Source organism: Prionailurus viverrinus, chromosome D4 (assembly GCF_022837055.1).
Source record: "Prionailurus viverrinus isolate Anna chromosome D4, UM_Priviv_1.0, whole genome shotgun sequence".
NCBI classification, from domain to species: domain Eukaryota; kingdom Metazoa; phylum Chordata; class Mammalia; order Carnivora; family Felidae; genus Prionailurus; species Prionailurus viverrinus.
Window position 1 is genome coordinate 3,793,741 of NC_062573.1, and position 26,490 is coordinate 3,820,230.

The 26,490-nt window shown below is 50.8% G+C and overlaps 2 protein-coding genes and 2 long non-coding RNA genes across 5 annotated transcripts in view; 1 reads left to right on the forward strand and 3 right to left on the reverse strand.

Annotated features, from left to right (window-relative positions):
• Window positions 1-15,829, forward strand: part of GOLGA1 (golgin A1) — a 47,412-nt gene extending 31,583 nt beyond the window's left edge. Inside the window, exons 14-23 of the mRNA XM_047830119.1 lie at window positions 773-922; window positions 1,428-1,523; window positions 7,430-7,519; window positions 8,362-8,464; window positions 8,581-8,738; window positions 9,177-9,320; window positions 12,621-12,680; window positions 13,278-13,448; window positions 13,935-14,021; window positions 15,039-15,829. Of these exons, the coding sequence (XP_047686075.1) occupies window positions 773-922; window positions 1,428-1,523; window positions 7,430-7,519; window positions 8,362-8,464; window positions 8,581-8,738; window positions 9,177-9,320; window positions 12,621-12,680; window positions 13,278-13,448; window positions 13,935-14,021; window positions 15,039-15,119 (1,140 nt within the window). The 3' untranslated portion in view covers window positions 15,120-15,829. The remainder of the gene's footprint in view (window positions 1-772; window positions 923-1,427; window positions 1,524-7,429; window positions 7,520-8,361; window positions 8,465-8,580; window positions 8,739-9,176; window positions 9,321-12,620; window positions 12,681-13,277; window positions 13,449-13,934; window positions 14,022-15,038) is intronic.
• Window positions 7,276-9,577, reverse strand: LOC125150334 (uncharacterized). 2 transcript variants are annotated; one of them, XR_007146323.1, is made up of 5 exons: window positions 9,447-9,577; window positions 9,161-9,269; window positions 8,905-9,019; window positions 7,766-7,993; window positions 7,276-7,670 (listed from the first exon to the last, which is right to left on the reverse strand). It is a non-coding gene; the product is annotated as an uncharacterized LOC125150334 (long non-coding RNA). The 2 variants fall into 2 exon arrangements; XR_007146322.1 differs by lacking the exon at window positions 8,905-9,019.
• On the reverse strand, window positions 9,587-10,633 carry LOC125150335 (uncharacterized). The gene is made up of 3 exons (XR_007146324.1): window positions 10,554-10,633; window positions 9,796-9,912; window positions 9,587-9,675 (listed from the first exon to the last, which is right to left on the reverse strand). It is a non-coding gene; the product is annotated as an uncharacterized LOC125150335 (long non-coding RNA).
• Window positions 15,830-18,513: 2,684 nt separating the features above from the next.
• ARPC5L (actin related protein 2/3 complex subunit 5 like) lies at window positions 18,514-25,899 on the reverse strand. Its single transcript, XM_047830999.1, has 4 exons — window positions 25,612-25,899; window positions 21,479-21,551; window positions 20,365-20,541; window positions 18,514-19,074 (listed from the first exon to the last, which is right to left on the reverse strand). The coding sequence occupies exons 1-4, from the start codon at window positions 25,758-25,760 to the stop codon at window positions 19,012-19,014; spliced, it is 462 nt and encodes a 153-aa protein (XP_047686955.1). The 5' UTR covers window positions 25,761-25,899; the 3' UTR covers window positions 18,514-19,011.
• Window positions 25,900-26,490: the final 591 nt, after the last annotated feature.

Consider the following 26,490-nt stretch of genomic DNA (forward strand, 5'->3'; position numbering starts at 1 on the left):
TCTCTTTTTTTTTTTTTAAAGTAGCCTAGACTACTTTATTGTTAATTTTATCTATTTATCTTAGAAAATGCACGTGAGCAGGGGAGGGGCAGAGAAAGAAGGAGACAGAGAATCCAAAGCAGGCTCCGTGCTATCAGTGCAAAGCCCGATGTGGGGCTCAGACTCACAAATCGTGAGATCATGACCAAGCTGAAATCAGTCATTCAACCAACTGAGCCACTCAGGTGCCCGTGGCCTAGCCTACTCTAAATGCTCAGAACTGGGGTACCTGGCTGGCTCAGGCCGCAGAGCATGCAACTCGTGATCTTGGGGTTGTGAGTTCAAGCTCTACGTTGGGTGTGGAGATTACTTAAAAAATAAAATCTTTAAAAAGTAAAGTAGGCTAGGCTGAGCTATGATGCTTGTTTTGACTTAATACCTTCAACTTACAGTGAGATTGTCGGGTTGTAACCCCATCGTAAATTGAGGAAGATACATATTGCCTCCCCAAGAAAAGCCTCAGCCATGGAGGGCAGTACCAAGTAGGGTGAAGGAAGGCTGTATCTTAGGACTGACTGGTGCCCTAAGCTGTCCTCCCAGCACCAAGACCAGTCCCAGACTCTAGCTCCCGAATAGGCCAGGGGTGCCCGGCAGGGCTGCAGGTGGAGACCTCAGCAGCGCCCAGGCCAGAGAGCAGGAAGGAGAGTTGTTTCCACTGGACACCCATCTTTGGGTCACCGAGGGACAGAACGGATGAGGTCCTCACTGTCACCATGAATACTGTCCTCTGCAGGCCGCCGCAAACAAGGAGAGCAGCCAGGCACAGCAGCAGGTCCTCGCCCTGGAACGGCAGTGCATGGAGCGCGTCCACACACTGGAGACCCAGCTCGCTGCCCTGGAGAGCGCCCGGGTGGCCGACCAGACCGCCGCAGAGCGGGAGGTGGTACGTGAGGAAAGGAGTGAGCTTTGTGAGCACCAGGTTCACACGTTGCTGGGCCACCGGGTTGTTGACAGGAAGAAGACCAGCCTCCCTCTCAACAGAGAACCACTTTTTGGAGCAGTTTTTATCTTTCCATCGAGACACCTGCTCATGAGAATGGATGTAAAAAGGCTGCTTTTTATAAAACCCCAAACAGATGGGTTTTCTTTTCTTCTGGGCTGCGCAAGGACTTGTGCTTCCTGACCAATCCTGTCAGCCTCCTCCCCTCTTTCTGCAGTGTTCTTGTTCCTCCCTCATGGCTTCTCCCTCTGATTCCTCGCCGTCAGAGTCAAGTGCCATATTTCTTCTCGTGAGGAGGGTAGCTGAGAATTTTCCATTCTCCTCTCCCACCCCTGCAGGGACACAGGAGGTGGGGTGCATTCGTAAAGGTTCCATGTCTGTAGGACTGTGCCCAGGGGAAATAGCGAAACGCCCTTTTCGTTTTATGTATACTTTTCTTAATTTGCAGAGAGAACTGGAGCAAGAAAATGCAGCCCTTAAAGAAAGTAAGAATGAATGTGAACGTTCTTTGCAACACCACCAACTTGAACTAAAGAAGCTCAAGGTATTTATCTAATGGCGTCCATGTGTCACAGCAGTGACCCATCTTTTATATGTGTATTGGGAGCAGCCCAGTGAAAGTCCTGTACTCAGAGTGGAGAAGGCGTGAACTGGCATTTGTTCAACAGTCCCTTAGACATTTGTTAGAAATCTCACCTCATTAAGTCCTGTCGTGATCCAGGGTGGGAGGAGGAATTATGCTCACTGTGCAGTTAACGTCATTGAGGCTCCACGTATAAGTAATTCGTCTGAGTTCCATAGTTAGTTCCAGGTGGTGCTGGTCTGACTTCATGCATCCAGCCCTTCCTCTTTGTCATCGTCAGCAGCTTCCTGAAAGTCATGCTGTCAAACCACTGGTGGTGTTGATCTTTCCAGCGAGATTAGCAAAACAAGGGCTTAACTTGTCGTAAGGACCCCATCTGTTTATGTCGGAGACCACATGTAGAGATGAGAAACAGTCTGCTGGATTGTTACCCTTTCCCTTCTGAGAACTTGATTCTTTAATCAGATTCTTTAATCAGACGTTGCCCCCTATACTCCCTGCACGTAACTGGATGCAGAGAGTTTCTGCCACTTTCTTACAGGCCTCCAGCCTCCTCTGGCCCCGTTCGTAAGAGCCCTTAGATGATGGATCATTGCAGTACTTGCCCAACTTGGTCACGACACAAAGATCTTGTGGATCTTTTGGCAGAGACCTTCTCTGAGAACACCCAAAGCTGTGGGTCTGCGTTAAGTAAGCTTGCAGTAATAGTCTCTGCTAAGTTAGGTGCTAATGATGTAGTGCTGTATCGTGGGAAACGTGTACTTTGGTGGCAGATATTTTCTCATGCATTCCTTCAGCAAACAGTGGAGTACCTGTGGGCTCTAGTGTAGGTGCTGGCATGTGGCATTGAGCAAAACAGGCAAAATTTCCCTCCGGTGGCGCTTGTAACTAGAAAATGAACAACTGATAAATAGTCGTAAGTGCAGTGCAGAAAGTAAAGCGAGTGTGAAGGACAAAGAGGAGAGAGGAGAGGGCTCTAAGGTGGAGGTTAGGGAGGGCTTCCGTGATATTTGAGCAGAAGCTCTGAGTCATGAGAAGGGGCCAGCAATGTGGATGTTTGGGAAGGAAATATTCCAGAAGAAATAGCAAATAGAGGGGACAAAACAGAAGAGACTCCTAAATATGGAGAACAAACTGAGGGTTATGGGAGGGGTTGTGGGAGGGGGGATGGGCTAAATGGTAAGGGGCACTAAGGAATCTACTTCTGAAATCATTGTTGCACTATATGCTAAGTAATTTGGATGTCAATTTTAAAAAATTAAAAATTAAAAAAAAAAAGAAAGAAATAGCAAATAGAAAAGCTCTGAGGCAGGGACGCCTGGGTGGCTCAGTTGGTTGGGTGTCCGATTTTGGCTCAGGTCATGATCTCACGGTTCATGGGTTTGAGCCCTGCATCGGGCCCTGTGCTGACAGCTCAGAGCCTGGAGCCTGCTTCAGATTCTGTGTCTCCCTCTCTCTCTGCCCCTCCCCTACTTGCACTCTGTCTCACTCTCTGTCTCTCTCAAAAATAAACATTAAAAAAAATTAAAAAACAAAAGAAAAACTTTGAGGCAGAAAAAACAGTTCAGAAAACAGCACCAAGGCCAGTGTGGCTGCTGCTCAATGGGCTCAGGGAGAAGAGGAGAGGAGCCAGGCAAGCAGACTTTGGGAGTTTTAAGCAAAGAAGTGATGGGAGAAGTCTTAAAATCATTATTCTGGTTCTTTGTGGAGCATGTTCTGGAAAGGAGGCAAGTACAGAAGCAGGAAGTCCTGTTCAGAGGCTCAGATATTACATTGCTTACCATGTTTAAAGGCATAAAAGACAAAATCACAAATTTCAGCAGAGATTTGGAAACTGTACTAAATGGAAGCAGTTTTAAAAGGGAAACAAATTAGAGTGTGGGAGCTGGAAAGTGTAGAGCTGAGACCCCAATGCAGTAGGCACCCTAAAGGCACAAGGAAACTTTTGAGGGTAATGAGTATTTTCACGGTTGTTATTGTGGTGATGGTTTCACCATAAGCCATCACATTCCACACTTAAAATATGTGCAGCATAGTGTCAGTTATACTTCAGGAAAGTTGTTTTAAAAAATAATATGTTAAACAACAGATTAGCACTCAGAATTAGTGAGACAGAAGAAAAGGCAGAATGAAATACAGAAAAAACATGAAAAAAGACAGGATGCTGCAAGGTGTTTGATCACCTGTCAGTGGGGGCCCAGAAGGGAATGCAACTGTGAGGTCGAAGCAATTATTGAAGCAACAGTAGCTGAGAATTTTCCAAATAGCTGAAAGCTGTCAGTTCACAGGTACAGGTGTGAGAATTCTTACAAATCCAAATGGGATAAATGTTATTTTTCCTTTTTCTTTAAGTTTATTTTTTGTTTGTTTGTTTGTTTTCTGTTTTTTTTGAGAGAGAGAGATAGAATGCAAGCTGGGGAGGGGCAGAGAAAGACAGAGACACAGGATCTGAAGCAGGCTCCAGGCTCTGAGCTGTCAGCACAGAGCCCAACGCAGGGCTCGAACTCATGAACCTGGGCCTAAGTCGGGTGCTCAACTGACTAAGCCACCCAGGCACCCCTAAGTTTATTTTTTTTTAGTAATCTCTACACCTGATGTAGGGCTCAAATTCATGACCCCCCAAGATCAAGAGTCACATACTCTTCCGACTGAGCCAGGCAGGCTCTCCCAAGATAAGTTTTGAAGTCTGTAACCCGGACACAGCATGGTAGTAGAACTATAAAAACCAATAAAACAGAAACGAGGAGTGGAAGCCAATTTGACAATAAATTTCGTATTAAAAAAAAAAAAAAAAAAACCCAGAAACGAGGAATTAGTCACCAACAGATTTGCCCTAAAGGAAGTGCTAGAGAGCATCATTCAGGTGGAAGAAGATTCTAGATAGGAGGACAGAAGATAAAAGGCAATAAGAAAGAATAAAGGTACACAAAAAGAACCAGAAGATCTGTCCTACAGTGTGTCCATCACGGTCCGGTCAGGATAAAGGAACCAGACCCATTTATTGAAGTGAGAATTCGTGATCTCATGTAAAGTTTTTAGTCCAGCGCCGAAACAGGCAAAAGATACTGTGAAGGTAGCCACTGCAGAAACAGCTACAACTAAGGGAACAAAGCAAAGAAGGTTGAATTATTAAACTTAGGAATTAAGACGAAGGGCCCCACAGGTCTGGCACTTGGGCCTCTGAGCAGGGGACGCTTTTGAGCGGGCGCTGGTGTGCTGGGGGACAGGGCAGCCAGTGAAATCAGCCCCGGGGGCTGGGGAACCTGCAGAGCGGATGCAGATGCGGCTGCGGGAAGAAATTGCCCTCTTGCCACCGCCAGGGCAGTGCAGACTGCTCGCAGAAGCGGACAGGAAGGAGCAAGGCTTTTGCTGTGTTCTCCTGCTTTCCAGTCTGCCTCGAGCTCCTCCTGTTGGCAGAGGCTCACATGGAACCAGCTGGACGAGCAGAAATGTCATTTGCAGAGCCTCAGACCAGATGTAGCTTCGTCGCAAAGCAGAGGATGAAAGGGGCAGTGGGGCGGATAGGTGGGAATAAAAACTGGCGCACACAGGCTGTTTAGAAGTGTGGTTAATTTTCAAATGTTTGTGGAATGTTCTCGATCTTGGATTTCTAGTTTAATGCTATTATGATCAGATCATACACTAAATGATTTCAGCCCTTTGATGTTTACTGAGGTTTGTTTTATGGCCCAGCCTGTCATACAGAGTCTATTTTGGTAAATGTTTCAGTGCGCTGCTGCTGTGAGGGGAAAGCATTCTGTAAATGCTAATTAGATCAAGTTGGGTGATAGTGTTGTCCAAATCTTTTATGTTTTCTGATGTTTCTTTAAATCTTCAACTGTGATCACAGATTTGTCTCTCTCTTTAATCCTGCCGGTTGTCAGTCTTTGCCTCAAGTGTTTTGAAGCACTGTTTTTAGGTGCATACCTATTTAGACTGCTGTCAGGGAACACACTCCCAGGTGCAGGGAGCTGCCACACGTGGGTAGCCTGGTGGCTCCTGCGGCCAGCCCGGACTGTGCCGGGCAACCTCGAATCCCACAGTCCTGGGTTGCATGCGGCTCTGGCGGTAGCAGACTTCAGAGCCACATAGACCCCGTCCTGTGTGCCAGCCTAGCCCCTCACCGGCTGACTCTTGAGGGAGTCTAGTTTCCCCTTTTTCAAAACTGACGATAATAACCCTTGACCTCGAGAGGATTGCCCCGAGGCTCGAGCGTGACCGTGGATAATAAGTATCCCATGCGGTTCCTGGCATGGAGGTGCTTTGAGTCTCTGGTTCCTGCCCTGACCTGCTTTCCTGCCTCGCGCTCTGTCTGCTGGCCGTCCTCTTAGACACCAGCAGTCCGAGCTCTTCTAAACCTCCCCGGAAAAGCCTTCTGCCACCTGCCGCTTGCACTCACAGGGCCACGTTTCCGTAGCTGCTTCTCCTGTATCAACACTGCCTCCCCCGATGAGGGGTATTGTCTGGCGCAGCGCGGGCTCCTGCCTTTTGAATTCAGACGCTAGGTTTCCTCATCTCTACTAGAGATGGACGCAGAGAAAGGTCAATTCTGACAACTCCACAGTAGGAGCCAGAATTCCTCTGGCCAGGAGGCTGGCGTCTCCTTCCATCAACTCACTTGTACCGACACAAATTGAAAGGTGTCATAGGGGAGTTGAGTAGCTCCCAGAACCAGAAAGACTTGTCCGACTGGAACTTGGGGGTGGGGGGCGCCTCAGGTCTCTTTCCTTCCTGCGTCATGCTGTTTCTTGCCCTGTCAGTTACCCAGACGCTTGGCCTTGCTTTTCCCCACGATACAGATGGCGGCCTTCAGATCGGGTGGTCATCACAGCAGCAGCTCCAAGCTGGTGACATGCCAGCTTAGGAAAGAGGGCTTCTCCTTGGCTTATCAAAAAGGCTTCTGATGTAAAAAGGGATTCTGATTGGTCCATCTTAGGTGACAGAGCCTCCCCTTGAACAAATCAGTTTGGCCAGGGGGCTGCAGTACTTCAGTTGGCCAGGCCTGAGTCCCGTGCTTCTCCTTGTAGCCGCAACATGGGCAGCCCTCCAGAACTGCAGGGTGGAAGTGGGGAATAGCAGTGATGAGGCTCTTATCCCCCAAAACGGTGTGATCTGGGGTAGACACAAACCACAGATGTCCCTGACCAGAATGTAGGCACCTGAGAAGTCGAGGGGTTGATCGGTGAGCACGGCATTCGTCTCCGGGAAGAGGACCGATGTGTCTGTCTGTCAGGAGGTGGTTCCTGTGCTGTGGGGCAGGCCAGGGAGGCAGCCCGGCTCCATGTAGAGAATTTTCTGGGTGGTACAGTCTAACATCCAGAGGCTTGGCTCTAAGCTCAGATGCTGGCTTCAGACCTGGCAATGCCACTTACTAGCTGTGGGACCAGAGCATTTTTCTCTTATAAAATGGATAATTTTGATGAGTCTGTGGCATTTTGCCCTGCCCTATTTAATTCAGTAATTGCTGATTATTTTTCCCATAATTGGGTTGTTCCGGTCCACTAGTCCATTCACATGGCCTGAGAATCTTCCTTCCTATTCTGTGTTGATTTCATCAGACCAGCTCTTCTCTTGGAGTTCTGGGTCCCCTAACCGTGGCCCGAGGACTGGCTGGTGTGCCCATGGGATCCCCGAGCCTCGGCGGTTTGCCCTTGTGCGGAGAGGTCGGTGGGTTGTACACCAGGACAGCTCTCAGAGGCATACAGACGGCACCGCAGCGAGAGGGCAGTCCAGGGCCCTCGGGCAGCAGGAAGAAAATCTGTAGGATGGAGGATGGCATTCCCCCAGTGGGCGGCACATAACGTGCAGTGAAACACCCGTGAGAGGCGTTTGGGGACTCAGTGTCCCACCCATTTTCTGGATTGTAGGAAGAGTGGAGCCAAAGAGAAATTGTGAGTGTCGCAATGGCTCAAGCCCTGGAGGAGGTGCGGAAGCAGAGGGAAGAGTTCCAGCAACAGGTAGGCCCCGTTTGACCCTGAGGCACGGGCCAAAGGGTGGTGTGTTCCAGCCTCGGGCAGGACCAGCCTGCCTCCCCGTGTGTCCCCCTCCAGGGGCTGGACACGGGTGTCAGGAATGCCAGGAACTGTGTGATTGATGACCCTGAGGTCTCTAGGAGGGTGGGAGAAAAACGTCATAAAGAAATCCTCACCCCACGGGATGGCCTTTTTGGATGTTTGATGGCCGGTTACTGTTGTAAACCTTACCTGGGGAAAAGCCCGCATCCAGGTGCCTCCTGGGCTCTGACTCTGTGAGGGGCATTGCTGCCCACAGGCCCTGGAGAACGCAGTACAGCTGAGCCCTCAGCGAGAAGGGTGGGCAAAGCTTCCTTTCAAGACAGACTCAGCATCGGGCCCCAGACCTTGTAGGGAATGGACTCTAGGCCTTCGGTGAGTCCTTAACATAAATTCCAGTCTCAGTTGCATCTGCAAAGACTTTAGGATAATTACACCTTTCAGATCATAATGAGGTCATGTGTATCAAATGCTAGGCATGTCACAGGTACTCAGGACACGGAAGTCATGGTTATGACAGCTTGGGGAAGGCTGGGCAGAACAACCACATCTATGGTAGGCCCGCTAGTGGTAGGCTGGGTGGGGGGGGGCAGGCGGCCTGTGCAAGGCCCTGGCCCCAGAATTGTGCTATGTCCGTAGGAGTAGAGGGTAGCCTACGGTTTGTTCGAGGCTATAGACTTCAGGGAGGGATTCCTGGGGGACCCTGGGTAGCGGAAAAGTGGAGATTTCTTTTGGGGGAGATGCGGTTACTGCTGCCGGCCTTGTCTTATGTTGGCTTTTCTGTCCAGGCTGCTAACCTCACAGCTGTAGTAGATGAGAAGGAGCAGAGTCTGCAGGAAAAAGCTGAAGTGATTCTCCAGAAAGAGCAGGAGATTTTCCAACTGAAGAAAGGTGAGGAGTTTGCCCCTGCCGAGCCCTCTCACCTGCTCCCACCCAGTACCCCTGCCCTGAAGTGGCCTGGTCCTGAAGCAGCAGGAGTCACTCGTGCTCCCCTCTGCCCGGCCTAGGTCACGACTCTGCCCTGTTGCAAATGCACCAGCTTCAGAGCGAGCTGGAAGCCCTGCAGAGCCTTAGGGCGGAGGAGTCCGAGGCTGCCGCGGGGTTCGACGTGCTGAGACTGGCCGTCCCGGAGCAGGGGTTGGCACGCTCAGTTCCCGAGCCTCACGTAAGTCCCCATCTGAGCCGCGGGCCGGTGTGAGGGCAGCAGGATGGGGCTGCCTGCCGTAGTTTGCCAGTAGGAGGCGGTGGGAAGACAGGGAGGAGAGCTGGCGCTCACTAGCTGTGGGATGTTGGGCAGGTCACCTCCCTTTCTTTAAAGTAGGGGTGCCTACCTGACTAGGAGCTCGTGGGTATTGAGGAGCCCATCGGATGTGGCACCATGTGTCTGTGTTCAGTAGAGCCCTTTCCTTCCAAGCATGCTCGCTGCACGGAAAACTGCCTGTCCCCCTGGAAGGCGCCGGACAGGATCTCTACAGCCCAGGTTTGGTTCCTAGCCAGCTAGCTGCCTGTTCCGGCACATCAGCCCGCACCTTTGGAACCAGTCTGGGCCCCTTTCCCCATGGACCTGTGGCTTAGCTTGACCATTACCTTGTCCATCCTGTAGGCGGCCTCGAGGGCCACGCAGGACCCCGCGTACCAGCTTCCGGCTGCAGAGGGAATCCCAAATGGTGAGGTGGGGGCTGTGGAACTAGGGCAGCTGCAGAAGGAAAAACAGGACTTGGAGCAGCAACTCGTGGAGAAAAACAAGGTGAGAGTGCGCTTTACCTCAGCTGTTGATCTCCCCGCCCTCTCCCTGTTCTGGGCCTAAAACCATTCAGTCCCTTGTCCGAGAGTTTGGCTGATGCCCCCGGGCCCCTCTTGGGAGAGATCTTACCTCTTCACCAGAAGGGCTTCTTCCTGGACTTCCACCGGTGCAGTCTTCCTTTCACACCTCCCCCACGCTTGAGATAATGTCCAGAGTATTTGCGCTCAGGCAGTAGTGAGGCCAGATGTCACAGGTGCTGCTGTCACCAGCTGGGTCATATTGGACCCATCACCTTACCTCTCACTTCCTTTCTGTGGCTGTGAAATGACCCAGTGATGCCTGTCTTCTAGCGGTTTTACTGGCAGGGGAGGGCATTGGGGTATGAAATGAAAGTTTGTTAGCTGTCCTGTGAAATTTCGCGTATTTGGTAGAGGCTTAATAAATGTCCCGATTCCACCCACTCCTCAGGCCCCCGCACCTGCAAGTGCAAGGTCTCCTTTGATCCTGGTTTCCAGGTGCGCTGGGAAGTTAAGGGTGCTGGCTGGTCACTGCTCTGGCCTCCAAAGTGTGATTGTGGGTGTGTATTTTTTTAGATCTATAACAAAAGGAAAAAATGCTCATTCTCGCTTACACATGTGCATTTAATCTTACTGTGAAATGTAAACTACAGAAAAGCGGACAAACTCCCTGTGCCCAGGACCCAGCCCTCAGACCTCCTCTCTAAGTGGCATTCACTCCCTCAGAGTCCTGCCTCTACTGCCCACTTTGGGCGCCCACATCCTTATCTCAAGACCAGACGGCTCCCTGGAGCTCTATAGATTGTGTCTGTCTCCGTGGCAGTGTCTACAAGGCATCTGCGTAAACTGTCCAAAACCCAACTTCACATTCACCATGCTGCCTAATGGGGGCTGCTCTTGTCTCAGTAAGCGTAAAAAGTAAAAATCTTAGTATCATTCTCAACGCCCTTGTTTCTTACACAAGCAACATCCAACCATTAACAAATCCTTCTGGCTCTCCCTTCAAACTATACCCCAAATGGGCTGCATCTCATCCCCACCACTGCTGCCACCGTAGGTGGGGTTACCATTTCTTCCCTGCAGGCTGGTGTTGGGCTTCTAATGGTTTCCCTGTCACCACCTCTGTACCAGCCCTCTGATGACTTCCCCTGTCTCTGTAAATATAAGCCACATCCTTGCAGTGGCCCACAAAGCCCTGTGTGGTTTGGCCCCTTAGTACCTTTGTACTGCACCCCCTCTTAGCCACATTGGCCTTGACTTTCTGTGACTGTCAAGCACCCTCCCGCCGCAGGACCTTTGTACTTGCTGAGCCTTCTGTCTGGAATATCCTTCCTGTAATCCCCTCACTTCCTTTGTGATGTCATTTTGTTAAGGAGGGCCCCCCTCCACCTCCCCACCCCCCCCTCCCCACTATGCTTGGCAGCCCTCACCATCACCACCAGAACTTCCTGTCCCCTTACCAGGCCTCTTAATACCTTCTTATGTAATGTACGGTCACTGACATTTTCTCCTCCTGAGAGCAGATATTTTTCATTTTTTTCTTTCTTTTTTCTTTTTTAAATGTTTATTTGTTGGGGTGCCTGGGTGGCTCAGTCGGTTGAGCATCCGACTTTGGCTCAGGTCACAATTTCACGACTCATGAGTTTGGGCCTCATGTCAGGCTCTGTGCTGACAGCTCAGAGCCTGGAGCCCCCTTGGATTCTGTTTCCACCTCTCTCTGCCCCTCCCCCACTCATGCTCTGTCTCTCTCAAATAGAAGTAAACATTTAAAAAAATCAAACCAAATGTTTATTTATTTTGAGAGAAAGCAAGAGACAAAGAGAACAAGCACACGGGGGAGGGGGAGAGAGAGAGGGGGAGAGAGAATCCAAGCGGGCTCTGTGCTCATTGCGGAGTCTGACGTGGGACTCGATCTCACGACCGTGAGATCATGACCTGAGCAGAGATTAAGAGTTGGATGCTTAACCAACTGAACCACCCACGTGCCCCTGAGCATTTTTCTTCTTTTGCTTCTTGCTTTTCCCCAGCCTCTAGGACAGCGTCTGCCTGTAGTAGGGATTTAGTCAGTACTTGTTAGATGAGTTAATCAGTGAACCAAAATCCTAGAAAATCGGGTAAAATTTAAAATACATAAAATAGCAAATGTACTTTTGGGTGAATGCCAGCCTCGTGGTCAGCCAAGAGAATACAGATTGAAACAACACATTATCATTTATAAAATGGGATGTGTTGGAGGCCATTTAATGTGCTTGACGGGAGCTGGGTCTGTGGCAGAGCCATCTCAGTCCTGCGGAGAGACTGGACACACGTTAGAGAAAGGGAGGCTGCTATTACTGCCGTGTTCAAAAATGGAGGCTCAGCGCTGCCCTAAGGCATGGGGCATCCCCTCGAGTTACTGTCACATTAGAAGTTAAAATTAAGGGGGTACCTAGTTGGCTCAGTAGGTGGTGCACACGACTCTTGCTCTCAGGGTCATGAGTTCAAGCCCCACGTTGGGCATAGAGCCTACTTAAAAAATAAAGAAGTTAGGAAAACCGTGGAAAGCTATGAAAACTGTGATAAATGAAAAACACACACTATTCACAATTCCAGCTACTCGGTGCAAGATCAGTGACTCAGACCTGAAGGTCACGGGAAAGACTAAGTTTGTGAGACTTTGGAGAAATGTTTAATGTTTTTTCCTGTATTGCTGATTATACAGTAAATTTTCTCATTGGGAAAACAGAGGCTAGCCTTTTTAGTGATTAACGGAGTGTGTAATAAATTACACATAAAGCTCAATACTAATTAAACTCACTAAAAATAAAATAGAGAAGTACAGAAAAACCATGACCGTTTACACTGTTCCAAATAAGCATTGAAAATGGTATTTCCGGAGCAGTGGTGAGGGATCCTAGCACGCAAATCTCATTCTGAAGGACAAGTCTACTGTACAGAGGTGTTTCCAGACGCAGGCACCTGAAGCAGTCCTGAGGGCTGAGCCCGTGGGGAGGCCGGGGCAGCCCTGGGGCACGAGCGCTCCACAGAGGGTATGCGACGGCTTCAGTGGCCTTGTGGGGCCTGGAGAGCATGTGCGTGCAGAGCAGCGAGAAGGAGGGAAGAGGGCCCCGGGCGGGAGGCACACAGGTGTGACAACACGAGCCCCTCAGGAGACGGGACAGTGTCTTATAACAGGTGTATAGGGTCCCAAGGGGGTGGCTGGCTGTTCTGTTGTCCTTGGCACCTTCAAGATGGTGGAATGTGCATGTAACAGATGGCTTTTTGCGGGGGGCGGGGTTTGTCTCAGACCATAAAGCAGATGCAGCAGAGGATGCTGGAACTCAAAAAGACTCTCCAGAAGGAACTGGTAAGTTCCCCTCTTCTCCCCACTGCCTGTGCCCTTCCTGGCTCTCTGGCCCTCCCGGGTTCCCTCGCCGCTTGACAATGCTCTCCCCCCACCGGTTGATTGCGAGGTCTCTGGGAAGCCAGATGTTGGCTGGTGGGACGGTAGCCCTGCCAGCTCGAACCTGTCTCTGAAAAGTAACTATGTGACTCGGGGCACGTGCGGTTCTTCTCCAAGCCCTTCTGTGGGCTGAGAAGTCAGCGACCTGTGCGCCAGGTGAGCAGCAGAGCGCCAGGCCCAGACAGGAGAGCGGCATCTCTGCCCAGTTTGGGGTGCTCGCTGCCCCACAGACATCCTGACAGCGGGACAGGGATCGTCCAAACTTCCCTAGACAACCCCCTCCTTCCTCTCAGGCCGCCCCGTCTGCCGGGCAGGGGTGGGGGGGGGTGGCTGAGCCTTCTTCAGGCACTTCCTTCCCAGCGGGGGCCCTTTCACCCTACTGTGGTGCAGGTGAGGCCAAGGAACGGCGGGTGAGCGCAGCTCAAGCCGGGTGACTCTCCCGGGTGATTTTCAGACCTGTCTTGAGGGGTTTGGCACAGCATCTTTCCATTGGGTTTTTAGAAAATCAGACCCGACAGTGAGCTCTTTGAGGTCCGAGAGAAGCCTGGCCCCGAGATGCCCAACATGGCTCCTTCCGTCACGAATAATGCTGACCTGACTGATGCCCGCGAGATCAACTTTGAGTACCTTAAACACGTGGTTTTAAAATTCATGTCCTGTCGAGAGTCTGAGGTAAAGGGTTTCTGAGTTGCCTTTTGGGTCCTGAGTGCCTGGTTCCTTTGTCCAAGCCTCGTGTGGCTTCCCACCAAGTACATTGCTTTCTTCCTCTCCCGTGCTCCCATTTGGCCACCAGTGTGGACACGTAACGGTTATTTCTCCAGCTGGCACTGACCTGCCGACGGTGCAGCTGGCAGGTGGGGGCCAAGAAGGGAGTCCGCTCCGGGGAGGCCGCGCGGGTTGGAGGCTGAGGCTGCAGTCGGGAACGGTCTGCCCCGCACACCCGCATCCTGCTGAAGGGCAGGGTGGCTGCCGTGGATGTCCTGGGGGTCTTGCCAGTTCCCAGAGGAAAAGATGGAGGGGAGAAAAGTTCCCGTGGGGACTCCCGTGGGGAGCACACACCGGGAAGAGACCCAGGGAGTGCTCCAGTTAAGCCCCCTGATCCTCCCCCACCGTCCACCACCCCAGGGCCCATGGCAGCGAAACACAACTTTGTTTCAGGCTTTTCACCTTATAAAAGCTGTGTCAGTGTTGCTGAACTTCTCACAAGAGGAAGAGAACATGCTCAAAGAAACCCTGGAGTATAAGGTAGGGTTCCCTGGCCTGCTGTCTGGTTCTTAGGAACCAGCTAGTAATCCCAGCACTGGCGGGTGAGCCCGTCCACAGCTGCATCATCCGCCGAGAAAGTGCTACAGGATAGTGGACTCCTGTTGGGCCGTGTTTACTGAGGACGTGCTTTGTGCACACGTGTCTGCGCGGTACCCACCGACAGGCCCTATGTTTCCACTGCGCTTTCACTGATGTCATTAACGTCAACAGCCCCAGGTCTGGCCCAACGTCCAGACTTTTTTTTTAAATAAAATATTCAGGGGCGCCTGGGTGGCACAGTCGGTTAAGTGTCCGACTCTTGATCTTGGCTCAGGTCATGACCTCACAGTTCGTGAGTTCAAGCCCCACATCAGGCTCTGCACTGACAGCGTGGAGTCTGCTTGGGATTCCATCTCTCCTTCTCTCTGCCCCTCCTTCACTGTGCACACTCGCTCACATGCTCGCTCGCTCTCTCTCTCAAATAAAGAAAAAGAGAGAGAAAGAGAAAGAAAAGAAAGAAGGGAGGGAGGGAGAAAAAGAGAAGAAAGAAACCTGGGTGGCTCAGTCGGTTGAGTGTCCAACTTCGGCTCGGGTCATGGTCTCACGGTTTGTGGGTTTGAGCACCACGTCAGGCTCTGTGCTGACAGCTCAGAGCCTGGAGCCTGCTTCGGAGTCTGTGTCTTCCTCTCTCTGCCCCCCACCCCTGCTCTTACTCTGTCTCTCTCAAAAAACAAATAATAAACACCAAAAAAGTTTAAAAACTAAAAAATAAAATATTCAGAATTGATAGAACAAAAAAATACTTTCTGGAAGAATTAGGTACAATTCCACTACCTTGTTCTTGTCAACTCTGTTTCCTCCTGCTTCCCTCCCATACTTAGAATGGGCTCGGGGCCCCGTAGACGGGTTGCCACGTCCAGCATCTTCGCTGGGTGCTTGCGGGACAGGGAGGGGGCGCTTTCAGCTTCCTCTGCACCTAGTCCCGATGCTCAGAAGCCCTCTCTGCTTCCAACGCAGATGTCGTGGTTTGGGTCCAAGCCAGCTCCCAAGGGCAGCATCCGGCCGTCCATCTCCAACCCTCGGATCCCGTGGTCCTAGGTGGAAATCCGGCAGATGGATCTCCATGCGATGACACTTTTTCTGTGAAAAGAACACTGACACACCAGTCTGGGTGGGTTTTTAATCACTGTAACCGCAGTATTTTGTACAAGCGTCAGAGCATTGTTTACAAGACTTAAGGCCCCCTTCCCGACAGACTGATCTGAAGCTCAGGAGGTGGCTGATCCTGTGTCATTGTGCTCACCAAACGGGAGGGTCCTGGCACTACCCGCGTTTCCACAGTGCTGCTAAACTCCAAGCTCTGGCCAGCACCCGTCTGCACCTGAACCCTCTAACTGTTCACGTTAGCACTTGAAGCTGAAGCCGGCGGCATCGGGCAGAGAGGAGGCACCCGACCCACCACGGAGTGCTGACGCTGGACGGAAAGACAGCCCTTTGAAATGGTGCCCGGCAGGCCAGACCCACCTGCTTCTGCCACAGACAGCCAGCTCGTTGGGGGTGGCTTTTAAAAATTCCCCTTCCCCATCAGCATGTTTGGGTTCAGATGAGTTAGACGAGGCTTTTTAACCCTTCCTCTCAAGAAAACATTATTTTACCCTGTTTGTCAGACCACCCAGAACTTCAGATGTGTACATCTTTAAGGTACTCTGGGGCCAGTGTGGATTAATGAATATGCAACTTTCTGACAGTATCTCATTTTCCTGAAGAAAACTAGCAGATATATTAAAAAAAAAAAAAAAAAAAAAAAAGATCCTTAGCACCAAATACACTCAATTGCCTTTTTAATGAATGTACTTGTCTTGGATAGGTTGCTGGTAAACCATTTTAAACTATTTTTTATAGCTAAGATTCTTCGCTATTGTAAACATGTCTCTGTATTATAAAATCCATTTAACTGGTGTTCTTAAAGGCAAATCAGAGCATCAAGAGGAAATTATTTCTAAAATTGGGATTCCTTTCCCTTTTTTAATTTCACCGCAGCATTCTGTGGTCTCTGCTTCCCTCTGAAGCAGTGGTGGTATTTCATTTGCTTTGCTCTTAATTCTGTGTTGTAAGACGGAGCAAATGCTAATCACACGTTCGCTACGGTTAAGGACAGCCTGGACAGCCTGCTCCGTTCGGAGGAAGCAGCAGCTGCCCCCCGCCCCCCGCCCCCCTCCCAGTTCTTGACCAAAACATGGGAAGCGGTCTGCCTTGTACGTGGAGCTACCGTCTCTCTCCCTAACGCTGCCCCTGTATACTTAGGATGACACTACACCCATATATGGCATCCAGACGGCCCCAGACGGCTACAGTACTTGATGGCGTGCAGATGGCTCGGGTAGGGACCTTTAAAAACTCTATGGAATCTAAAGAGAAACTGTTGATTTCGTTTGACAAAAGTTTTACCGGCTAAATAAAATAAGTTAACCGGAGCTCCTAAAATTTATTTTCAGTTATTCAGTGTTTCTCAAAAATGCTTAGGGTTATAATCTATAAAATCTATCTCACGGCGAAACACGGATTTGCAGAGTTAACCTAGCACATTTCCACAGACCTGGAAGTACCAAGCAAGGGCAGCGTCACCCTCATCCCAGCCAGGCTGTCTGCCACCCAGTGGCCCATTCTCCAGTTACCTACCTCCTCCCGTGGCTCCTCCCTGCAGATGGCTTTCCCTCGTGGAGAATATATTTTCCACTTACCTGGTGGGGACACACAATAGGAATGCCTTCCGTTCTGTAATTTGGAGAACAGGTACCTTTTCTTAGCTTTTCCAGGAGACTCCCCAAGATTGGGTGGTCCAGGGCTCACCAGACGGCTACCACACGGCGGCGGGAGCCCCGTCCCACTCTGCCGTGGCCTCTCCAGCCCTTGAGCTGGTCTCACCCTGCCCCAGCCACATCCCCGGCAGCTTTAGGTGTAGTTGTGGGACCCATCACTCAGCCTATACTTGCCTCGGGAGGATTCATTCTGATTAGGCTTTCCTCCTGCATGTTGAATTTCCTTCAGCTTTAAGAGGAAGAGTGGAGTAAATATTCTAAGTGATTTAATGCACTTTTGTATAAAAAGTTCTGTGATAGACAGTATGTATAGCCCTTTATATGAGCATTGGATCTGGATTTCTCTCCGGTTGTAAATAGGAACTGTATTATCTAAGACTGCTGTAGAAAATTCATTTGTGGTGTCACTTTTTGATTAAAGCTCTTTAATCCAGATGCAACTACAGTGGGTTTTACTTGATAGTCTAATGAAATTTAGTACATTGTGTCTCATATTTAATACTCCAAGGCGAACTTCAAAGACTACAGTACAGAGCTTCCAGGTGGGAGCACAGAGATGTGGGGAGAATGGCACGCTCAGAGAGCATGGAAGCTCCATGCCCTTTCCCAAGTTCCCTATGCATCTCTTCCATCTGGCTGTTTCTGAGTATATCCTTTTATGCTAAACCAGTAACCTAGTAAGTAAAAAAGGGAAGGGGACTGCGGGGGCGGGGGGATGGCTATAGAGCCTTTCTTTCAGAATCTCCCCAGATTAGGTTTAAGTATATGTAATGAAACCTGCAGCCTAGTCTTACCTCCCAGAACAGTGGAGCTTCTGCAGAGGAATTGAAAGGATTGTGTCACTTTGGTCAATGTCTATCGACAAGGCCCACAGGACCAGGAAGAGCTTCAGAAATCTCAACGGGGTCCTTTAATAGAATGCAGACTGCAGTTACACGTGCTAAAAAGGCCAGAAAGACATCTTTGCTCTTCAAAGAAGCTGGCTGTTAGGGGTTATAGGGAACAAAATGTTCCTTTTGTATAGACTGATTGCTACCTGTTTCTGGCTTTTAATCCTTTAAAAGAACTTGTTTAATGGGGCACCTGGGTGGCTCAGTTAGGCATCTGACTTCAGCTCAGGTCATGATCTCACAGTTTGTGAGTTGAAGCCCCACATCTGGCTCTCTGCTGTCAGCACAGAGCCCACTTCAGATGTCTCCTCTCTTTGTCCCTCCACTGCTCGCTCGCTCTCTCAAAACAAAACAAAAAGGATAAAAGCAAAAAAAACTTGTTTAAGAGTGTTCCTGCCACACAGCCCAAGTCAGAGTCAGGAGATGGTGACCGGGCCTTTCTGGGGCGCGCTCCCAAAAGATTCCAAGTGCAGTCACACAAACTAAAGACTTTGGAAGCCTAGACCAATTATTGAATGTTCGGCACTTTATTAAATAAGCTCCAAAATTACATACAAATCAAAAGGAGTAAAACCAATAAATAGTTATTCGGCAAAATCTCTCTCCATAGCAGCCAGCAGTGCCGAGCCCAGGCCTGAGGTCCTGCTGTGGCAAGAGGGCTGGACTGCCATGCTCACTCCCTGGGGACAGCGCCCCAGGGACACGCCCACCCCTCCACATCAGTTCTCATTCGTTTCCGTCCCATTCATTACTCATTTTACATACATGAAACACACCGCAAAGTACATACTAATAAGCCAAGAGCTTTATTGATGCAGCAGGCACTTTACAATGAACCCAAGAGAGCCCGTCTTCTCTGGGAAGACGGGATGTCTGTACAAACCCTTGAAGTTTTTACTACTTCAAAAAAACAAGCTCTCCCTTTTACCACAGCCCTTGGATCTGTACCTGCCCAAGTCGTCCCTCCCCCATTTTAAAGAGGCAGAGCACACAGGTACCCCTGACCAACGCTGGCCAGCCACTCCAGGAGACAGTTACAATGTCAGTTCTGTGTTACTTGTGGACAAAGGCATAGACTATCAGATCCTGCAAAGGATTTAGGAAACAGACGATTTCTCCCTCCACCTTGAAAATAAAATACACTTCAGCTGATGCATGTCCTGAAATAGTTTAGCTGGGAGTTCCTAGGAAGATGGTCCATTGTCAATCCCTTCTTCATCAGCCTGTGCATCCAAAATTCTTCTCAAGGTAACATGAGTCCTTTTTTTTTTTTTTTTTTTTTTAAACAGTCTTTCTTGCTGTAAGAACTCTTATAATGGAGCCTAGTCCTCCTACTGCTAATGCCTGTGGGGGCAGGAAAAGGAAAGGAGTGAAATGAGACATGGCTGGCCACGTGGGAGCCTGGCTTGCCAGGGAAGAAGGGACCAAGCATTCCCAGACCTAGGTCCCACCGCGTCACGGACCCTCTCGAGAAAGGGTTCCTGCAACAGCACAGTTAAGGAGGTGACGACAGAGCCCCCATTCTAGGCGTGGAGCCCTGCCCTGGAGCCAGGGGTCCCGAAGAGCTGCTAGCTCGAGACAGCAGAGCTGGGCTTGAGAACACTGTTACCAAGCACATACACAGCACAGCCCCCCAAGTTTCCCTTTTTGACAAGCTGTTTCCGGCCTGCCGGTACTGCCCTAGACACTTAAATAGACACGAGCTCATTATAGCTGCCTCCCTGAGGCCTCTTTAGAAATGCCAGCAGGGCTCGGCACCAAGTTGCCTTAAAGGGACCAAAGGGCCTGGCCTCCCCACCACACAGAGGGCTTGCTCAGCTCCCGAGTACCAGAGCCACCCCCACCAAGCCCAGGAGTTCACCTCCCGACGGAGCAGGCACAGCACACCCCACAGCAGGACCAAAGGCCACCACCGCGGCACAGCACCAAGGCTGCCCAAGTGGCTGACCCCTCAAAACTTTTATGGAGAGTTTTAGATACCGTGTTGGTAATAGCCTGGTCTCCTATACTGACAAGCGAGCTTCCTGTAGCTCTACAGGGCAGGGGGACATTGGTACATAGGCAGGACACGGGCTAGATGAAACGGCTTGCTCTTCTAACAACCTGAACAAAGGACAGGCACAGCTTTTTATGCTTCAGGTGGATGAAGGCCCTGTTAAGTAAACATTCAGGTTTCTGCCACTACCTTCTCTGGCCTAGCGAAGCTGCGGCACAGCAGGAAGCCCCTAGAGTTAGCGAGGGGCTCAGCCTGCATCCTTAAGAGCCCCCCAACCGCCACCTCCACCAATGCAAAGCAGCTGCCTCCACTAAAGTCTTATGAAGCCCCAGCTTCAAGCCTGCCTCCCTCCCACCTGGGACTCCCTGTCCCTCTTCCCATGCCAAGTCACCTGTCCCCATGACATGCCCGGCATAAATCAGCAGCTAAAGTAATTGCAATTACCAGAGACAGTGAACCCCTACCAAGTGCTTCCACGGGAGAAGTGATCAGATGTCCCAGGTTGCTTTAGGCGTGGCCCCTTATTATTATGACAATCAGACTGTCCCATGTTATTGTGGGAACTCTAGCCCGCGGATCTGAACCCTAGAACTGGGGCGAGTCGGTGAGCTGCCCGCATGAGCAGTGTGTTCACCTACCTTTTCATGCCATTGGAGTAACACCGCACTGCTGTTTTCTGTGGGCTTCTCAAACCCTTTATAAATGTACTTCATTAGCAAGTCAATGCCATTTCTGTCCAGTGACTGCACAGCCTGCTCAATTTCACTGCTCTTAAAATTTGTAAGCACTTTCAGCACCACGCCCTGGGCTCGTTCCTATAAAGGAAAGAGAAAGGGAGTGACACCCAGAGCCACAGCCCAGGCACATCCATGTCCTCCAAGACCGGCACAGAAATACCAAGTGGTCAGAACTCTTAGAAACACTGCCCAATGTCTAATTTGTCTGGGATGGTTAAAAACTAAGTGGGCTGAAATACCTTTATTGATTTAAATTTCAAGTATCCCTTATTTATGCTAATAAGTTATTCCACTTATTTTGGGGGAGTAAGTGGTTTGTCAGAGAGAAGCATACCTGCGAAGCCTCAGATTCCACAAGATCCTAACTGTGGAGATCTACTTTCTGAACAGGTGTACTAGGCTGCAGTTTCCCTCTGCGTTCACCCCAGTAACACAGAAGCCACTTCCCTCTGCCCGAGAGGTGTAGCCATTGATTACATCAAGATGCTGTGACAAGACAGCAAAACCCCAGCTTGAGAGACACCCCTTTCCCTGGACCAAATTTTAGACAGCTTCTAAACAGCTGTGATGCAGTAAACACAAATGTATCTTCTCACCTTGTTTTTAAAAGGCAGGAAATTTTAAAAGCACTGAAAATACTTATGCAAATAAAGCCTATTCGATAACCTTTAAAGCAGAAACTGCTAAGTCCCATGTGGCATGCTAATTTATAGTTTTGCTAAGCAGCAAGGGCTGGGCCGACTTCTCACCCCATGAGGCTCTGGGGAGAAGTGAATGTTTCTGTGGGGAGCTTTTACTATAAACACCGACAGCTTTGATGTCAGGAGTGCCAGCCAGGAGGCTTCCATGGAAGCACTGCCCAGTGCCAACCCACTCCCTTAGTAGATACTCACTGATGCTAACACTAAATAGATGCTGTCTGAAGCCCCGTGGAAGTCACGCTCAGCTGGGGACACGGACAACCACACCCTGGTCCCAACACCACCCGGCAAAGCTGCAGCAGAGCCCCCTTTACCTTCACGGCCTGATTCTTGGTGTTGATGGGAGAGTTCCGCAAGGCTGCATGGAATGCCCGAAGCATGTCCCCTGTGCATCACCACCAGTTAAGGATGGCTAGGCTCAAGCATGTTCACGCTTTTATTAATGAACTCATTTCAAAAACAGCTCAAGAGAGGAGTCAAGAGATATCCACATTCACCCACCTCCCACCGCAGCTTCCAGGTGGCCACAGCCCGTTCAGAGAGTAGCCTGTGGCTTTCCTGAGCCACAGAGAGTAAGAGGACACCTCTGCCAACAGTGCGAGCCCCTCCTTCTGCCGCCCCCTAAAACACATTTGGACACTCCTTCCCTCCCTGGAAACAAGTGCCCTCTTGGGGTGACCTGCAGCAAAACCTGACGGAGCTTGCTTACAACTGCTTGGTCCTGGGCACCACGTCTGCCCCATCGGGTCCTGACAACAACAGTGCGCGCCTATCATTCTCATCTGCTCATTCTCAAAGGAGAATGAAGGCACAAACGGAGATCTCCTCTTAATCCAATGTTTTCTCAGTTAAACTGCTAAAGAAATTAAGATGTGCTAAAATTTCTATCTTCTAAGACCTACTTAGGTCTGTGAGGTCCCAGCTGCTACTAGGAGGGAGATTTATTAATCTAAAAGAAGCTTTTCCCCCAAATATGAGTTGATCCTCTCCCCTCCCCGCAACCTTAGTTGCAATCCTGACACCTTCTTTGCTGAGTTCCAAATATACCACACTCAAAAGAAAATGACAATCTGGGTTAGGTCCCCAAAGGTGACACCTATTTTAAACTGAATTACATCAGCCAACTTTCATTTCCTCATCTGAAACACTGGCTTCAGCCAAAAAGCTTCAAAAATAGAACAAGGAATGGCTTCTACCCAATCAGGTCTCTACTCCTGTTCATGCAGTGTTACCTACGTGTGAACAGAGACTCCGGAGCAACGCCTAGTCCCATCTTCCCTAGTGTGGGCTCCATCTTGACGGAGCTGGGCCCACACCACTCAGGAGCCACTCTGGCTGAGCTCCCAGGGCCGCTGCTGGGCCCTGATCCACCTTCCACAATGGACAGACGGCCCACCCCCTATATCTATTGGCTTTGGAATTCCTTTCCCTCAGCCAAGCAAGGGCCAGTCTGGTACCAGCCACTGATAACTTCTACCTTAGAAAACAGTTCTGATTTGGCGTCCCAGAACAATGAGCGGAGTCTCAGAAGCTTAAAGAAATGTAGGCTGGCTCTCTTTGCTAACCAGCATGACTGGCAAACAAAATCACTCAGGAGATGGATGGGGAAGGGCAGGGTAACTAGTCCCCAGGGACAAAAAGAGTCACCCTTTAGTTACCTCTATAGTGCCGACCTACCAAGCATTCGCTATAGATGTTGATGGGTGGAGGGCCTTTAGCAGCTTGGGGAGTTCTGGGGAGGAGGGAGGGCACAGTATTTATCCAGCTGGCCTCAGGGCTCAGCTTAGAGAACAGGCTGGGGAATGCGCCCCCTCGTCTCCTCTAGATCAGGGCTCCTCAACCACAGCATTAACATTCTAGACCACATGATTGATGTGAGGTCTGCCCTGTGCATCACACGATATTTAGCAGCATCCCTGGCTGCTACCCACTAGATCCCAGCAGGATTTCCAAGTTGTGATAATCAAAGTGTCTCCAAACAATGCCAAATTTCTTCAGGGGGAAGAAAGAGTGCAAAACTGCTCAAAACCATTGCTTTGGACCTGTTCCTGAGGACCAGAAAGTTCTTCAGTGAGGAAGAAAAGGAAGGAATACTTTAAAATCCTTATCCTGTACCAGGTGCTTTCACATGTCCTCTCATTACTGCTATCAACCCTCTGTGACAAGAATCATTATTCTCATTTGGAAGGCAATGGATTTGAAGCTCAGAAAAGGGAAATGACCTGCCCAAGGTCACAAAGTTAAGCTGTCCAGCCGGCCTTCAAACCCAAGGATGCCCAACTCCAAAGCCAAGCTCTTTCTCTAATCCCCTGCTGTCACTCTACCCACAGACCCAAGCTGCATGTCTAGGGCACTCGCTGTGTGCCCAGTACTGTGAAGTTTTTTGCAATGTTGTTCCGTGATGCTCCCATGGAACCTGTAAGGCCAGCATGGTTCCCCTCCTTTTCACAGAAGAGGATGCTGAGGTTCAGAGAAGGGGTGAGGTCACATAGCTATAGCATGACAGAGTGAGGTTTGCATTGATACACAGCCCATGTTCTTTCTATTTCATCTGCCTGATTCCCTACCATGACTCAATTCCCTTTGCAGCAGTAGGACAGGCCTCCTCCTCCTCCTCCCTACATTTCCCCACTCCAATCAACCAACCGCTACCCCTTCCTCTGGACTTTGTTCTAAGACTCTTCTATTAGAAGCCTGTTCTATAGTTTAAACTCAGTAATATCACTATAAGTCCAATATCTGGCACATGATAGGGACTCAGTAAGTACTAGTTCTCCTTCCTCCTCCTTCCCTGGGCCCATTTGCCAGGATTTCAGTTCTCATTGCTAACCTCCCTTTCCCCAATCCCAAGAGGTATACTGTCCATGGTAACAAGGTTTCTGACACAACCACTAGTGGAGAAACTGCACCCACTGGATGTGCTAAACCTAGGCCTCCAAGCAGCCTCAAGAAACCTATCATTAGGGGCATAGCAAGAGAGGACTTTCAACAAGTCCCTGCAGCATCAGGACCAACACCTCAGATAACCAGACCTTGTTCTCCCCATCTGTAGATAGTTCTCGACCACACGCCTGACCCTGGAGTCTTTTTGGCATTGCCTGCCCATGAGCCAGGTTCTGCATCAGAACGCAGAATCAATCTTCCCTCATGAGGGGTCCTTCTCATGACCCCGATTCACCAATGGGGTAAACAGGGTGATCCTGATGGGGCAGGAAATACGAGTTTGAATCCCCACCTTTGAAAACACATTCCTGTTCAAACAAAGAAAGTCTGAAGGTTTTTGTTTCAAAGGCACGGTGGAGGAACACTGCAGGACTCCTCCCTAAGGTAGTCCACGGGCCTGACTTCCCAAGCTGAGTCAACTGATTAAACACTCAGAATCTGATTTATATACAGCATGAGCCTCCAACCCTGCCCTGGCAAGTGTGGGGGAGGGGCAGGCACTTCCTGTAACACCATTTGAATAAAGAAAAATCCTTCCTGTGAGAATAAGTCAGTTTCCTGTGCTCAAACTGCTAAGGGACCGAGCGGGCTGTGACAACCACCTCTATTTTTAATCTTGTTTTCTAAATGCTTGCTCTCTGTGGTCACAGGAATAGTCATTTCCAGTCATGAGGCTCTACTTTTACATTTCACTTCATACTGTCTGGTTTTTCTTAGTTCTAAACTACTAGTTTTTCCCACCGCTTCCTGCACAAGAAGGCTATTGCGGGTAGGAAGCCAAAACTCACTTGTTGAACGTGGCTGAGACCATCAAGGTCCACAGCTCAAGGTGTTCATAGGGAACTGAGGACAGGTGCAAAACAGTGGCATTAACCTGGAGGGTCAGATTGATTCTGGGGTCGGAGGTGCACAATCTCTGACCTCAGGGCTGGGCTAGGGCTGCAGCCTTCGCTCCCCCTTGGGTCCCTTCTTCCCCACAGCCATCCACCCACCTATTTTCCTGTGGTGCTGCAATCCGGCCCAAGAGGACAGTGCGCAGGAGCCACCCAGGCTGCTCAATTACTCAGCGGGGGCTCACCTCTGCCCCCTCCCTCCCATCAAGCTCGAGAATGGCCCCATTTCCTGCAAGGGAGGGACGGAGTGATAGGGAGCCCAAGCCACGGTCAGTCGGAGGGGATGAGGACACCGGGGGAGACTAGGGCAGGCCTCGCGGAGGAGTGCGGGGCCTGCAGGCGGCAGGCGAGTCGGGCGTGCCTCGGAGCCTGGCGAGCCGGCGGGTCCACCAGGGTCTAGGGGCCTCGTGGGGCCACGCTGCTGGGGGAACCTCCGAGGGCCGGAGCCCGGGTCGGAGGGAAGGCGGTGGGGGATACCGGGCTGAGGGAACCCGGTTCGAGGGGAGCCGGATCGGAAGGGACTTGGGAGACGGACCTCAGGGGACCCGGGGTGAGAGGAGTAGGGAGGCCCGCCTGAGGGGAGCGCGGCCCGCCGCGCCGGTTAAGGATATTGCCGCAGAAGGCCGTCCACCTCGCTAGGGTCCGGGCCTGGCTCGGCCGCCGCCGCCGCCGCCTCCTCCTGCTCGTCCACGAATTTGTTCTCGTCAAACTCGTCGATGTCCACCCGACGGAAGCGCGAGGACAGCGTGTTCCGGGCCATGGCGGGGAGTCGGCGCCCGCTCAGCCGGCTCCTCTCCGGGTCCGACCTCGGCTCTACTCCGTTCGGCACCGGCTCAGGCTCGGGGGCGGGAAGCTGCCGCCGGGCGCCTCCTCCACCTCCTCCGCGCGCAGACGCCGCTGTCCGCCCACTTCCGGGCCACGCCGGAACCGGAAGTGCCGGTAGGCGGGAGGGGCGGAGCCCTGTGGGAGACTGGCTGGAAGCGCTGGAGAATCCACCTTATAGTCGTTCCCACGGCCTTCAGCGGGACTTTCATCTTCGGGGAGCCCCAGTCTTGCTGTCTGAGTGGGCGCCCTGTCCCCACGCAGGTCCCAACATCGTGGACGCTATAACTGCGCTCCTTCTTCGGCTTCTCCTGAATCCGAAGAGCCCCTGGCCTTGGAAGGGGCCTGGAGCGGCATAGCCGCGGACGCGGGGGGGAGGGGGAGTGCGGCACGGGGCCCTGAGGATAAGGCTCCTGGCTGTCGGGTGCTGGGCAGGCTTCTTTGAGAAAAAAACCTTCGAGCTGAGGGATGAGTAGTAGTTCTACCTCTGGAATTGACGGAATGGGGGGGGCAGGTGGGGAGGGGGATCCTAATTCTACAATCTTAGAAGCCTTGAACGCCACCACTTTGCTCGGAGGAAGTCGCCTCTGCTTTGTACAGAGTGATTCTATTGTTAATTGAGAGACTTTACAGACGTTTAAAGTGTGTCCAGAAGGCAGACAAGACAA